At 31.4% G+C, this 16,398-nt stretch overlaps 1 protein-coding gene across 36 annotated transcripts in view; it reads right to left on the reverse strand.

Moving 5' to 3' along the window:
• The window catches only part of RIMS2 (regulating synaptic membrane exocytosis 2), a 597,264-nt gene that overhangs the window by 251,088 nt on the left and 329,778 nt on the right, over positions 1 to 16,398 (reverse strand). For 29 of the 36 annotated variants that reach the window (XM_059902177.1, XM_059902158.1, XM_059902168.1 and 26 more), the window contains 3 exons: positions 10,833 to 10,963; positions 6,224 to 6,395; positions 4,002 to 4,155 (listed from right to left, as the gene is read on the reverse strand). In XM_059902177.1, the coding sequence (XP_059758160.1) occupies positions 4,002 to 4,155; positions 6,224 to 6,395; positions 10,833 to 10,963 (457 nt within the window). Of the gene's footprint in view, positions 1 to 4,001; positions 4,156 to 6,223; positions 6,396 to 10,832; positions 10,964 to 14,633; positions 14,682 to 16,398 lie in introns of all 36 variants that reach the window. The other 7 variants (XM_059902174.1, XM_059902161.1, XM_059902163.1 and 4 more) reach the window with 1 other exon arrangement.

A 16,398-nucleotide genomic window follows, 5' to 3' on the forward strand; every position in this document is an offset into this window, starting at 1 on the left:
ATATCTACATATGCATAGATATAATCTAATCCTATAAATTCTTTAATATATCTACATATACCTACACATATTTGTTTGTATACACATACACACATACAATAGAAAAAGGGGAATTTCAGGAAGGATATAGAAACTTCTAAGAACACCAAATATAAAGCTTGAAATGAAAAATACAGTATATTTAATAAGACAATTCATAGTATGGTTTTTGCAGAAAATTGGACACTGTAGAAGAAACTATCAGTCAAGTTGAAGACAAGTAAATAAAAATAATCAAAACTGAGGAAGAGAGAAAAAAATATTAAAATGAAAAACAACACAGACTCAATAACCTGTGGAAAAATGTCAAGAGGTCTTTATACATGTAACTGTCATCCAAGAAGGATAGAGGTGAGACAACTGGGTAGAGGAACTGAAAGAAATATTGGCTCCAAATCCCCCAAAATAGTTGAAATCCTGAGAAACTTTAATTATGAAATCATGCCTCTTTTATCTTATACCTTTCAATAGTATCATTTTAGTTTAATCTCAATGATTTGTTTCCATTCACTTTCCTTTGAAGACTTGTGGTCATGAGGGTGAATAAAAGTATAGTAGATACAATGTTTTCTATTTTAAAAAGTGAAAGGGTTGATATATTATACTTCGCCAAGTAAAGAATTAATATTTGAGACGTCAAAGTGATGAATCTGGTTAATATGAGAGAAAAAAAATGAAGGATCAAATTAAAGAAAACTCTGATTGGATCGTTATGGTTCAAATTCTGATGAGAATTGTTAATAAGATATCAAGGAATAAACATATTTGTAAAGGAAGATTTTTGCCTTAAGACACTATACAACTTTAACTGAATAACAGTAAAGAATACAACAATAAAAATGTAAATATCAAAATACACTTTTCAGAACAATCTTCTTAGGTTTCAGGAAAGTAATGAATAAAGTTTCTCATCAATGAATCAAAAATAAAATTATGTGAATATGTGAGATATTTTGCCAACCTCACTTCTCTATTGATACATTTTAATTATTTGAACTCATAGCTTTAGTCTTGCATACATTTTCAAAAATGCTTAATCAATCACTCCTTGAAATATGCACTGCTCTTCCCATCCTTTGGTAATGTCAAAACAACAATGTCTGTGAAGGGAGTGGGCAAGAGTAGCCTGAAGCAAAATTGTTGGAGGAAATGTTAATTCCTCATCATCAAAATTTTGATTTCTCATAGCCTAATTTCTTTCAAACTTTTGAACAATGAGCATGTGATCATTACTAGATTTTTAAATACATACAACCTTCTTATTTTTCCACATGCAGGAATACTGGTATAAGAGGTCATCTATTTCAAACACTTTTACCAATATCTTTATTTGGGAAATCATTTAAAGTTTATAATCAAAGTTGTCTGGACTCCATCTAGAAAAGATTTTTTTCAGAATATTTAAACTAACTACAAAATATGAAACAATTATTTTTACAAAGGTTTTTATATATTTCCTTATATGTTAGTAAATAAGTTACTAATATCTGTTTAATGAAGTATTGCTTTGAATCATTTGAATCTACAAATTTAAAATAGGAAATCATCATGGGAAGAACAGAATCCCAACACCAACAACATTACCATTTATTTATTCTGAATAATAGTAAATGTCCATGTACATTTAATAAGTTCATAGACTCAGAATGTTATTCATAAGCCTCAGAGATTGAATTACCAAAACATTATGTGAATGTAGGGAATAAATAAGGGGTTACTATACATTTTTGATGGTTAACTGTTCATACATATATGTTCCATATATGATCTTTGGCAGTTTAAACATACTTGTAAATAAATTTCATGTAGACCTTTCCATGGAGAAAAACCCTAAAGGAGGTTCTTGTCATCAATAAAACTTTACAATAATTCATGTACTTACTTATTAATACCCTAACTTGAACTTGTCATTGATGAGCAATATATATCAATACTTAGCCAATGGTACTGTCTTTAACTTTCTGACTATTCCTGAGTGTTATTTCCTAATCTTCTTTTATCATATCATTTTTATCTATCTTTATGCCTACACATTGCTAATAAATTATGACAACATTTTAGGTGTAAAGCACCAAATTCAGTCATATATTCAAATATTGAAAATTAATTTTATTAGAGGTTAGTTGATAGCGGCAAGACTCACACAGTACAACATGGAGCTATTATATTACCCAGGGATAAATTTAATATTATTAATGATTAAGTAACAGAAGAGCCATTGTGAGGATGGAAAACATTAAAATCTGCAAAATTGATTAAATTAAACTAATTGCATGAAAATCCATGATTTATACAACTAACTAGAAAGTACTCTATTTTTGTCGTTCCTCACGTACAGTATTCTTAGCTAGGGCAGAAAAAAATAATGAAAATTATCGGTAGATTTAAGAGTTTCAGATAATGAGAGTCATCAAACCTACTCCTTATTGCAATAACAAGTGGAGTAAATAGAGAAGAGGCCAATCCTATAAGAAAGGGCAATAGTAGCTAGCAATAATAGCCTATAAACCTAAACTATAAGAATTAGTAGAAAATGAATTATACTAGTAAACTTCATGTAGTAACCCACCATCCCACATTGTGATTTAGAGACAATGTACTGAATAGATTACAGTGACCAGAAAGAGCAGACACTCTGAATTTAGTCCACATAAATTTCATGGTAATGTAGATACAACAAAGGATGTTGTAATAGCAACTGCAAATAAGGGTGGGTAGGTGTTTACTCTGTGAGGAAGCTGAAAAAACTGAGTGCTGTAAAATTAATGTTAAATTAATGCCCTACAAGGGTAAGAGACTGTATCTAATGGAAATAAAATTCCAGTCATTAGAGACATTATTTTAAAAAGAAGTGAAGATAATTCTCTACGCTTTCCTATGACTAACTATCCCATAAGACCAATGCTTTGCTCTAATTCTCTATTCAACAAACAGCCTTCTGATATGTAATTTAGCCCTCTATTCAGCAGAAAGGGTGTGATCCATTTACACAAGAGTTATTTGTTATATGGCCAAGTATCCTTTCCATGATTGATGCCATGATGACATGGAATTCATGCTTATAAATTTACACTTCTGAAATTTGGTTCATCTCAATCAGTTCTCCATTACTTGACAAAAATGTTGCTAAACCTGAAACATGATGGCTCTATGAAGATAAAATTATTCCATGAATACTATCCAAAGCAAAAAGCACCCCCTTCACCTTTCAATAAGATTCATCAGAAAAAAACAAATAAATTTGAGCTGTAGGAGCATCAAACCAACAATGCCACTTTTCAATGTGGAAAACATTTCTGAGTTTCCTTTAAGATTCTCTGGATTGATCTGTTTTATAGTTTGGACTGTGCGTAATTCAGAGTAAAATGCAAACACCGATAATAATAATAACAACAACAACAATAATAACATCAGTTTACATTCCAGAGATTAACTCTTAGAACCACTCTGTGATGTAGGTATTATTATTTCCATTTCCTAAATGAGGAAAGTGAAACAGAGAGAGATGACCTACCTCAAGTCATACAACCCTTAAGTGAGAGGATTGATATTTACACTCAGGTTTGTCTGAGTAATGTTCATGGTCATGGTTTCAACCACTGTGCTATACTTGTTATCCTACATATTCATAAAATACTTGGCTTAATGACAGTGGAAATCATAATTTCAGATATCTACAGGTACATGACCAAATTCTACTACATTAGCTATCTCATTCCTATATTTTAGATTCTAAGAGGTAAAATTAAAACATAACTGTGCTTCATTGTGTGTCATACTGTGATGAGTGAATATTACATGTATACAGTTTAGTGTATCAAACAATTTAAAAGCTTCAATAATAGCTATGAAAATACTAACAGATGCATGTTAATACCCATAATGGTATCTTCAAATTCTATGTCATATATATCATTCAAGATAATTCAATAAAGGTACAATAAATTTTACTGAAAACTTACTTTGCAACCTCCGTGTTGGGCTCTCTCCATGTAGTTGTCGTCGTGGCATATATGGAGAAGGGTGGGGAAGTGGCAATGAAGAAACATCGTGGGTCTGAAGTTTGTACCAATGTGGTTCATCATCTAATAAGGCTGTTTCTAATTCAATTAAAATCTACAAAGCCAAGAGACAAAGGACTGTCTTATGACAATAATACATAAATTCTCTTAAATAGTTTCATTATAATAATGATAATTATAATAGTACTACTATTAGGTCAAAAAGCAAGGTTATACTGCAGAATTGCCCATATGTTTGAAAATAACTAAATAAGAGATAAGTATATATAACTTCTTATTGATTTAATGGCTTTGAATATCTAAGACATTTATTTTGTAGACCCTTGAACACCTATCTGCTAGAGGCTGTTAAATATGCCATTACATAAATAGCACTTACTACTAAAAGTCTGTAATAGTAACTGGTATATATATGCCATTTTACAGTTTAAAAACATTTTCATTTACATTCATTAATTTAACCTTTACAAACTCTGAAATGGAGAGATTAAAAACAAATTAGAAGTGCTTACTGTGTGTTAAGAACCATGTCATATGTTATCTTAATTCTCAGGAAAAAACTACTAGGTTGGTCTTATTATTCAACTTTTACAAATAAGGATACCAAGGCTGAAAAAGGTTAAAAAACTTGTTTAAGCCCACATCATTGGTTAGTGAAAGAGGTGTAATATAAATCAAAGGCTGTCTTACTTAAAATTCTGTTTAACATATCATGCTGCTAAGGATTCAAAACAGGAAAGAAAAAAAAAAAAAAGAATGGATTTTCAATATGAACCATGTTATAATATGAATATCTAATAAATTTACAAAGGAAATCAGTCCATAGAAATAAATGATTCTTCTTATTTTCTTTTAAAGTCATGTGCAAATATGACAGTGTCTGGTTTAAGTGTATGAGAACTGCTATATAATGATAAATCACTATTTTGCTATGGGAGGTAAAAATGTAAAACAACTAAGGTACTCTTCATTCTTCCTAAATTTTCCCTAGTCATTTTCAAAATTATAAGCACTGTGTTCCAAATGGTGACACACACACAAATTTAATTCTCACTCTAACCCTGAATTGCATACTACTATCATTCTCACTTGATTGAAGAGGAAACTAAAGTACAAATATGTTAAATAACTTGCTCGAGGACCAAGGCCAGGAAGTAGTAGTGGCAGGCATGCAGAAGCAGGCAGCTGGCGCTGATCTCTGCTCCTAGCCATTATGTTACCCTTCTTTCCAACTGGTTTACCACTCTTTGATTCCTTAGCTACCAACATTCAGTTCAATATTTCTATGGATTGTTGCTTTTCCCATGGTGTTACATTTAATTTACTCAGGAAAACCAACCACACTGAAAAAACTGAAAGCAGTTCTCTTAGTACGTTAATAGCAGGAAGACTGCCTCTCATCCGCCCCTGTCCGATTCATTCTCCACATTACAGCTAGAAATATTTTTCTCAAGTACAAATGCAATCAAGCCAGTCTCTTTAAAACCTGTCATTTGTTCCCATTATCTACAGGATAAAATCCAAACTCTTAATATGATATATGAAGGGACAAGATCAGGTGTCAATTTAACCCTCAAGACGCATTTCTTACCACATTCCTTTCCCATTTCAATGCAGTTGTCCAAGACCCCCGAAACTCTAGTATTTTGTTATTCCCTCTGCAGGAACTCTACTTCCCCTGACTATGCTAAATTCCAGTTTCTCTGTGGATCCTTCCATGGACCACTTCCCCTTCCCTGCACAGCAATTATGTATTCCTACTGCACTTTCCCTGAAAGAGCATCTGCCATACTATGTTATAATTGTTCACTCACTTGTGTGTATCCCAGTGGATTATAAATTCCTTGAAGAAAGTAATATACCTCATTGACCTTTGACACCTCAGTCCCTAGCACATTACAGATACAGTATAGGGCTGAAAAAATGATCTATAAATAAATGATTTAATTACTAGTTGTACAATTGGTTCAGTAAACTAAAAGGAAATACATGTACTATAGAGGCATCAATAAGTTTTTTCTTAAAACAGCAGCTAAATTCATTCTGCTAAATTATGTCTAGGTGTTTCAATAATTCAAAATATACTATTTTACTGATAGTCATATAAACAAAAGTATTCAGGATGACATGAATAGTCTAAGTTTTAAAATAGTTCCAGATACCTCTCCTAAGAATTCACTTTCTTCCTCTCGAACTCGAGCTTGATCCCAAAGGGTAATCTCCAGCATTCGTTCCCGAAATTCTCTTCGGTGGACTGGAGAATAAATGAATGTTTGGTTCCATTTGGGTTCCAATGTTTTCTTTACTGTTTTAGTTCTTCTTTTGTTTTTATCACTATGAAAAAAATAAGAATAGATGAGCTTACATAAATCTTCATTTTAACTTTTGCCCTAAAATTTATTAATTTAAAATTTCTCAGGGAAGAAGTCAAGTGAAGATTTCCCACAAATTTATCATACCTTAAATATATTATAGTCTTTAAAATTACTATTAAAATTTATAAGGTATATAATTATATCACTTTATAAGCATGACTTAATAATAGAAATATTTCAATAAATCTGAAAATTTTCCATGATAGATAATTAAAAACTTAACCTTTCTCAAATTCTAAATAAAACCAGACTGAAGAATCTTAACTCTAATTTTTTTTAACACATTGCCCTATTGGAAACCTTTAAATTGGAAATTAACCTGTTAGTTACATATACTATTACTTTTAGTATTTGTACATATGCAAATGCAAATACTGTACTTAGTATTTGTAACCAATATACTATTCACTTAAACTAACAGAAGTCCCTTGTACAATAAGTCTAGTGAATTGTGATGTTCACAACTTTACATCCATATAGTTTAGCTAATAAACAATTGTAATTACATCTTATGAAGTTACTCACTTATGTATAATTAATACATACTTGCTCATTTGACATCTATCAAATTTTTAAAAACATAGTAAAATTATTTCTGTGTGAGGTAGCTGCTATAATGTGGGCTGGAAATGCAAGCTGGCCATCCTGATAGACAGAACTTCCAACTCAGAAGCTTTCATACATTTTTTTGACTTCATATTTCTATCAAGTAAATGCTTTTGATTATGCATTCCATTGTACACACATATATTTATAAATATATTTATAAATTGTATGTATTACTATATTGTTGTACTAATATATTGTATTCATTGGTAAATATACAAAAATACGAATTAAAGATAGGTGAAAATGAAAATTCAAATATTTCTTTATGAACTCCAATGAATTGTTTCATACATCTCCTGGGTACATCTGTTCTTTTTGGAGATCACTACTCTAGCTTATTAGAGAGGATCAATGTCTGAATAGGAATGAAGAAAATCATCTAGGATGGCAATGTTAAGCTATTAGAAGAGCCTATTTGAAGTGAGAAGTGCCAGTGAACTCCAAGTGGAACCATATTAACTTCTACAAATTCTCTCAACACAGCACAGTTCTAAGAGTGTTGGGAAATAGGAAGCAGGGAGAACTAAGAAGGGATAGAGTGCCTCCAAATTAGGGAGGGTATGCGACTTCTCCCAGGTGAATACAGAGCTTAATGTTTAATACAGATTTGACTTAATCAAGAACATGTATATTTCCAAAGCATATATATTTAATGTAGCAGAAAGCCATTTTAAAGCAATGTATCTTTATTAATTTCTAAGGTCTCTATAGGAAAATAACTTTGGAAACCCACATAGGAAATTTTATCTCCATTCAAATTTATGAAAAAGAAGTGGTACTGTAAATAAAAATACCTAAATAAGAGAAATAATGACTAGGACTATGACTTATGACTCTTGTCACTTCCTCCTTCTAAAATTTTAACAAATATTTATAAAGCGTCTACTTATATTCTATCTATTAAAGAATGAATTATGAAACCCTGTCAGAGATAAAATCCCTTCCACCAAGGTCAGGAAGAAAGCATTTAGGGGGAACCTTGCCATCTAATCCAAGAATGGTTTATTCTGCAACCTGAAAGGAAACAGAAGAATAAGCTTTGGCTTCCTCTTAAGGAGTGAAAAAAGTTCTCAAAGAATTACTATTTTAGAGGGGATTTCTAATCCTGGATAGGAGGGAGACTAGATAATCTCTGAAGTTCCTCGCTAACCTACCTTATATTATTACAATTTAATAAGGCAATTTTGTTTGTATTGAAGCACCAATCCATGAAAAGAACCATGGAAAGTTACCTTATCTTCAGCAAGTTACAAAAAAAAGTAAATGAGTTATTGTTTTCAAAAAGTATAACTAAAGCCTTCAAAATAAGATCATTCTGTATAAGTCAAATACTGAAAAGTTGCTAAAATTATTTAAAAACTAAGATCAGTAAGCATGCTATAGAGATATTTTTAAATAGCAGCCTAAGGATAATAAAATAGATAATTGATCTCTAACATCATTAAAATGTTGAGAAAGTATTTTTTTAAAATCTACCTAAGCTTTTTCTATTTATTTTCATGTCACCAGTACTTTTGTTTTCCATTTGATTTAACAGCACGCAGAGACTTGATATTTTTACTCAAAATGGAGCGAAAAATATATTTTGACTTGCAACCAATAAAATAAAGATATAAAAAAGAGTGTTAAAGCATGCTTAGCTATTTTTTAGAGTACCTAGCATATTATATAGAAAATAAATGTTTTAAATGGCTTAACTGACATACTGACATTCTAGACTAAATTCCTTCTATGTAGCCTCACTTGTCCCTCGAGGAATTCTTATCAATAAAAAGGCATCAACTGTTTTTTCTGTTTACTTAGTCAAGTACAGTTGGCCCTCAGTATCCACAGATGCAGAGCTATGTCATTTTATATAAGCAACTTGAGCATTGCAGATTTTGGTATCCATGGGCTTCCTGGGACATGTAGTTTTTCTCCCAAGAAATTGTCAAGAAAAAAGAAATAACTCATACCAAAAGCACATATAGTCCTTTATTCATGTGTAAAAACTTGTGTCAACAGAAAAAAAAAAGTCGAGATGATAATGTAGTGATAATGTAGCTGTTTGAGTTGACCAGAGAATTCTTTTTTCGGTTAAGGATAAAACCCTGACACAACTCTATCAATAAAGTGAGCTACAAACTTGCCTAAATATTCTTCAAATTCCTGATAACTGTCAAGAAAACTCAGCTGAGAAATAATCTGAGAAAAAAATATCCAAATGTTTCTCACATTCTTTGCTATTGAGAAAAGATAAAAACCCTACATCTGGAATATAAAGGAGTCTTTAAAGGGACTTTCCCTTCCATTTTACCTCTATCTGCTCAGAAAGTGAGGGGAGGTATAAAAAATAAATTAAAACTAAACACAAGTAGTCAACCAAAAAACAAAAATTTGAGAGACTTTTATCATCTTGAAAAGCAAGTATTTTTCTTCAAAGGTCTGAATAAGTAGAAACTTAAGTTATGTGTGTGCATAAAAGCACAGATGGGAATACAGCACTTTCTGCGAGTTTTTATGATGGCATTCTAAGGATGCTTAGACTAATAAGCTGTGCTCTGAGAAGCCAAGTGACTTGGCCTCCATCCAGGATGGTAGGTAATATGGCTGTGACATCTGTCATCCAACTGAAGTTTAAGCTGGAGTTGAGTTTTAAGTTATTGCATATCCTCTACTTCCCTTGCAGTTCAAAGTGTATCCCTCTCCAAAAGACAACCTAAGTTGTTAGAGAACAAACTCCTTCGAGTCAACTTTGTAAGATAAAATTATATGGCACAGCTTCTAATAGCTTAAGAGGCTATGGCACCCTTGCATATTTTCTAATTCATTTTACAAATTTTATTTCAAAATATATATCAAATAAAGTGTAAGACCTTTGCTAATTGCCTACTTCCTTTCTTTTGTTATTTTCTTTGTTGAAATTGTTCTTCAGATGATACTTTGGCACTCAACACTGATGACTTTTAACTTGAACTGAGTAACAGAGGGTCCAAACGTGTATAAATATGTTTAAGATCACATCTGTGCCCAGCTACTTCCAACCTGAGAAAAATGACCAGACCAGCCCTGAAAACCAGTGTTGCAGAAGAGCTGGGGAAAGGGAAATTGGTGCATTACTTCTTTCTTTTTTCATGATGCTTATTGAATAATCTCTTCTATTTTGTATGTGACTGAAATTAAGAATGATTATATGATTTTTGATAAGCTATTTCTCCTATCCTGATTCCTCTATTTAAATCAGGGTAGATCAATGTCATGTATGTTGATTAGCATGGACACAAAGCAAAGGACACTTTAGGTAGCTGATTCTAGGCCCAGTGGTAAAGATTCCTTGGTGATATGGGTGGTGAAATATAAAGCACATTCACTAATTTTACATAATATAGAGAAATAATATCTTAGTAAAAGGAGGTAAAAATTGTAGAGGAACATGATGAGTATCCTTTAGTACCATTTCCAGCTTTCTGCCTCTGTAGTTTATGTTAAAAATGTATTGACTTAAAGGAGCATAATTTTAATGAGTTTGATTTTAAAAAATACATTATTTAAGAAGTAAGCCACACAACTAAAATAAATATTTAATAAAATAATCTATATTATAAACATTTGACATAGGTTTTAAAACAATCTCAAAGTATTTACTGTCACTATTTTGATTCTTAAGAATCATTATGCTTATATTAAACTTCATAAGTATCTAACTGGCATGATATTTTAAAATAAATGATACAGAATCAAAACACCTCCTGCTATTAACATTTCTCATTTATTTTCAAGAACATTTATTTTTGTTTCATATCCCTACCTTCTGTCTGGAAGAAAGTAAATTTTAACATAAGGATTCCTTGGCCTCCCATCTTCCCTGGAAGGGAGATCCTTTGCTCCCAAAATTGTAACTATTAATTGGTGACCAACCTTGTCAAACCATAGTTTTATCTGAAAAGCAAAAATATTCATTTATCAGCTTCAACATTTACTAATATAACGTAATGTTTACATTCCCAATCTTTGCCCCATTCTCTTACACTAATATTACCACAGAATATAAACTCACTTGGTAAATTGCAGTTAAGGTAAAAGGATATGCTATAATAACTTCAATGAACAGAGAAATTATTTCAGATATTTTAGTGTGATTGATAAATCACTTGAACTTTTTATAATCTAATTTGATAGCTTATTAACATGCACATAATAATTACACTACCATAACTAAGGACTTCATATAGGATTGCTTTGTGTCTACCTTTATGCAGGAATCACTGTAGTTCATTTTGGTTCCCCTACAATAGTGAGTTCAGAATAAGTGCTCAAAATGAATTGAATAGATAAGTTCCTTATATGGAATTCATAGGCAATTTTTAAGCAAATGTTTTATGTTATACCACAGCAAAGACCTTTCAAAAATTATAAGTAACTGGGAATTACTAGAAGCTTTAGTAAATCTACTCCTTAAGTTTGTATTTAAAACTGTAATAAATTCCCCTTTTAAAATTTCTTACGCAGACATAAAGTCTTTTTTTTTGTTTGTGAAGCAAATGTATTTATCCTCAGAATAATAAGGGTATATTTTATAATTCGAGATGAGAAAATTAGAATAATTTGCCTATGCCATAATTAAGGATTAGAACTTCACATTCAGCTGCTGAATTCATTTGACTTAACAATTGTCACCTCCCACACACATACCTCACACTCCCACACCTAGCTAGTTGATTTTACCATATCAGGATCTATGATGACTATGGCTCTGATCCACATTCGGTTCAGAATTCAGCACATCTCTGACCACTATCTTGAAACTGAAATTGAATTGGAAATTTGGAATTTGGGAAAAAGTTCTATTTAGGTAATATGTATTTTTCATTTTATATGTGTATATATATATATATATGTGTGTGTGTGTGTGTGTGTGTGTATATCCAATGGTTTGATTTTTTTCTTTTAACTTGGATTTACAATGTTTGCGGTAGTTTAAAAAACTTAAATATACATCTCATGTCAGTCCCTTCCTCTCTTCTCCAAAGCAGACAGTCAGCTCTGGGCCAGGCTCTAGGATATATAAATAAATTTAGACCATCTACATAAAAATCATACAAATAAATATATATATATGATATATCAGTAGTTCAGTTCCAATTCTAACATGGCTTTGTTGAGTCCCTCTCACTTCATATCTTAGAGAATGAGAGGCCGAGCAAGACTTTTAAGTCAGAAGACTAATGGCCCAGAAGAGTATATAAAATTATTTATATGCTTTTCTTTTTGGTCAAATGGAATTAGTCCTCAAACATTTAAATTTTAAAAATGATTATTACTTCTCTTTATGTTAAGTCCTTATGTTTAACGCAGGTATTACCTTGAGGCTGTGTAACAAAAAGCTTTCTGGATTGAGTTGATAAGTACAGACTCTAGACAAGTGTTTCTCAAACTGTGGTTCACAAAACTCCTGCAACAGTATTATCTGGAAAGTTACAAATTCCTGTGGCCCACCTTTCACTCACTGAATCAGAATGGGGCCCAGGGAATTTGCATTTTAACAAGTGCTCCAGGTGATTCTCATTGCCATTAAAGCTTGAGAACCACTGCCTTAGTCTAGGGGACCAGCAACCTGAAAAAAAAGCCTCTGACATTTAAACGGAAAAAACAGTTCAACACCTGAAACTAACACAACATTGTAAACTATACTCCAATATAAAAATTTTTTAATTACTATAAAAAAAGAAAAAAAAGTTCAAATATTTGCTTGCCTGACAAAAGTAGAACAAAGATACAGATGAGGATAGATGGAAAAAAGAGACCATTCTGGCAAAAGATATGAGGGGGGAAAAAAAAGTAAGAAATACTAGAGTGTCTCATGTATGAGATGAAACAGGTGTTGTCAGAGAGCACCATGGTTCCTCTAAATTTGTGACCAAAACCACATTAATTTCTAATATTCTTTATTTTCTATATCAATAAAAAACTTATGGCTTTATTTTCCATGATATTAAAAAACTTATGAAAGGTTAAAAAACTGTTTTCCAATAAGCAGTACATTTAAAAAATAAAGAAAAAAGTATTATTAGACTAAGCTCATAGTTATTGGAGCAAATTATTGATTTCTGTGAGTTTGTTTTTTTTTTTTCAGGGATTGAGACTACCTTTGCCGTCATTTCCACGGGCAATATTTTTGCTTCTTTAAAATCATTACACGTAAACATTTAAGATATATGTTTCAAATGCCTGATAAATAGTATTATTTTTAGATTTTCTTATGCCATGGAAAACCAAAAAAGATCACTTATTAATAATATTCATTTCTCACACAGATATTAGGCATATGGCTTTCATATTTTCATATTAATACTGTACAGTTTATTAAATTATACTTTACAAATATATAAATATTAAAATAATATAGCTATGAAACAGGCACACTTTAATTTTACTGAGTTTTTAATCAAAATTATAACTTTTAATAAACTGTCAAACTGGGCATTTGATCAATAGCCTTAATTTTCATTTTATATTACAGGACTTGCATTGAAGTTTTTAATAGATATCCACTTCAAACTATCAAAAAAGAATTATTTTATTTGCTAGATTCTTTATCACATTCCTAAATATCTTCTCTGTGTTTTTTAAATTGTTGATTCTTCAAAATAAAATATGTTTCCACAATTCTAGGTATGATATACTTCTTATTTTACCTCATTTTCATTAATAAAAATCTTGATATCATTTTAATTGCTTTAATACAATTTCCATGTAACCACTTTTAAATTTCCCAAGCAGAACCTAAGTCTAAGTAAATATTTTACACTACATAGTGTTAACTAGAACAACTCCAATTTTTAAAATTTAAACTAAATTAGTATTAAAAACCAACAACAGCAACAACCAAAAAAAAACATGCAGCAAAGCAAGGAAAGCATAATACTACTTTAAAAAAAAAAAAACTTTGTTGACATTACTTTACCAAATAAGGGTTTCCTAATGAAAAGAGGCAAACAACTTGTACCCAAGTATTACAGTAAAATTAAATGGAATTACAATTACGAAATGTAAACAAAATAAACCCAACACATTTTATTTGGATTGTGATTTTTGTTCTTTCAAAATAATATACTTTCCAAAAGTTGAAACTTATAAAAAATATTCATAAAATTCATATTTTAGATAAGGTACAAATTTATTTGCCAATCTCCTCAAGGAGTTATTGCTTGGAAAATGCAAGAGAATGTAGATGTTAAGTGATATAATGAATGATTTAAAGAGACAGCAACCTTAGTGTAATAAAGGAAAATATCAACAGTATCAAATCAGCTATTTCTGTCAATATTACCAATGTAAGTAGAATCTACATTAAATGCCAACCAGAAACCTATGAGTTTCAGTATTCAGTCCATCATATAAAACCACTAACAAAGATTGTCTCTTTAAATTTTTATTGTATTTTAATCCCCATGCAGAATTTTACAAGCTGGCTCATAAAATGATTTGAAAGTCAATAATATGGTTTGGAGCAACACACCAAAAAAAGTTTTCCTACGCATTTTCCAAAAACATACAAATAAGGGTTAAAACACAACTTTAGTTTCTATCAGGCAGACAAGGCCTTTACCTGAACCCTAGGAACAAAAGGCGTTGTTCTTCTACTAAGGCTTTGGCTCTGGTAAGCAAAATTAAAGAAAAAAGCAATAAAACAAAACCAAAAAGGACAACACGCTGGAACTAAAAGACCAAAAGTAAAAAACACATACAACTATCCCTTAAGTACATTTTTCCATGAGAATATATATCTAAATTAAGTAGTTCAATGTAATGAATAAATTAATTTTCCCAAAATGCTTAAATAGATAAAAACTATGTAAAATCTTAGAAGTTTTAAATCAGGTTTTTAAATGTAATCAACATAACAGGAATTAAGACTGAATGTAAAATAATAGATTCGGGCTAATATATTCTGAAAGAATGAGTGTAAACGTAATACAAAGTCAAGATATTTCAAGTTTCACCCTTGAACACACAACATAGAAAAAAATCATAGTCCAAGAAGAAGTCAGATGAAAATACATTATAGAATTATTAGTGAAAAGTCATCTGTAGAAGTAATGTTTCCAAAGGGACATACATGTAACTTTCCAAAGGGATAATATGGCTAACAAAAGTCTAAAAAACATTAGCCAAGTTGGCTTTAGCATTTCTTAAAAGAATAAACACAGAAAGATAAAAAGTGTGCTGGAACACACTGGAATAATTAGTTGATTCACACTTTAAGAATCTATAACAGGCTCTAGTACTTAAACATCATTTTCAGACATTTATTGTGTACCACCTGAGATAACACTGTTTAGAGCTAATCATACTTATTAATGACAATAATATCACATTTCTTTTTATTTATACAGTTCTTCATATTTTTTTAAGCCTTTACTGACAGTTACTGCAAGTTTATTGCCTCTAACAATGCTGGGAGGTAGTTGCTGTTATCTCCAGTATGCAGATGAGGAAACAGAGACATTTTAAAAAAGCTAGATAGACTTGCTCACACTCAACCAAAAAGTAAGATAGTGTAAAGGTAGAAAATAAAACCCTGGGACTTCTCTGGTGGTCCAGTGGTTAAGAATCTGCCTTCCAATGCAGGGGACGCGGGTTTGATCCTTGGTCCGGGAACTAAGATCCCACATGCCGCTGGGCAACTAAGCCCGTGCACCGCAGCTACTGAGCCCGCGCGCTCTAGAGCCCACTCGCCGCAACTAGAGAAGCCTGCACACCACAACTAGAGAAGCCCACGCGCTGCAACAAAGAGCCTGCACACTGCAACAAAGACCCAGCACAGCCAAAATTTTTTAAAAAAGAAAGAAAATAAAGCCCAGTTCTGACTAAATCATTCTATTTCAAATTCTTAGAATAAAATCAGATTTCTTTTTTTTTCCTCTTCTAACTTATTTTGTTTTCATTTTGAAACAGTTTCCAAAGATACCACAATCATCAGAATGTTGTGCCTTTATGTTAACAGTTAAAAGAGGAACAAAATCAGGTGCAAGTCTCTGTGTTTGGGAATGGATTTCAGGGCATTTAATCTTTGTTCTTTCACCAAGATTCCATCCCATTCCTCACATTTCTCATGGATGTCTCTCTTGTTTAATTAACAGCTGTATATAGTTAAAAGGCTTCAGACTTTTCCACTGCTACGTGGAAACAGATGATAGGTACTAGGAGGACTGTTGTCGAATTCAACGATCATCAGACAGACCCTGAAGATAGTTTAAGACATAAATCTAAAACCCAAAGGAAAGCAAACCTTAAAAGCAGACTATCATTCGATCATGAGTCATCTTTCTCTTCAAAAACCAAGACGATCTCAAGTCTAAGATGTCTTACTT

This window comes from Balaenoptera ricei, chromosome 17, assembly GCF_028023285.1.
Source record: "Balaenoptera ricei isolate mBalRic1 chromosome 17, mBalRic1.hap2, whole genome shotgun sequence".
NCBI classification, from domain to species: domain Eukaryota; kingdom Metazoa; phylum Chordata; class Mammalia; order Artiodactyla; family Balaenopteridae; genus Balaenoptera; species Balaenoptera ricei.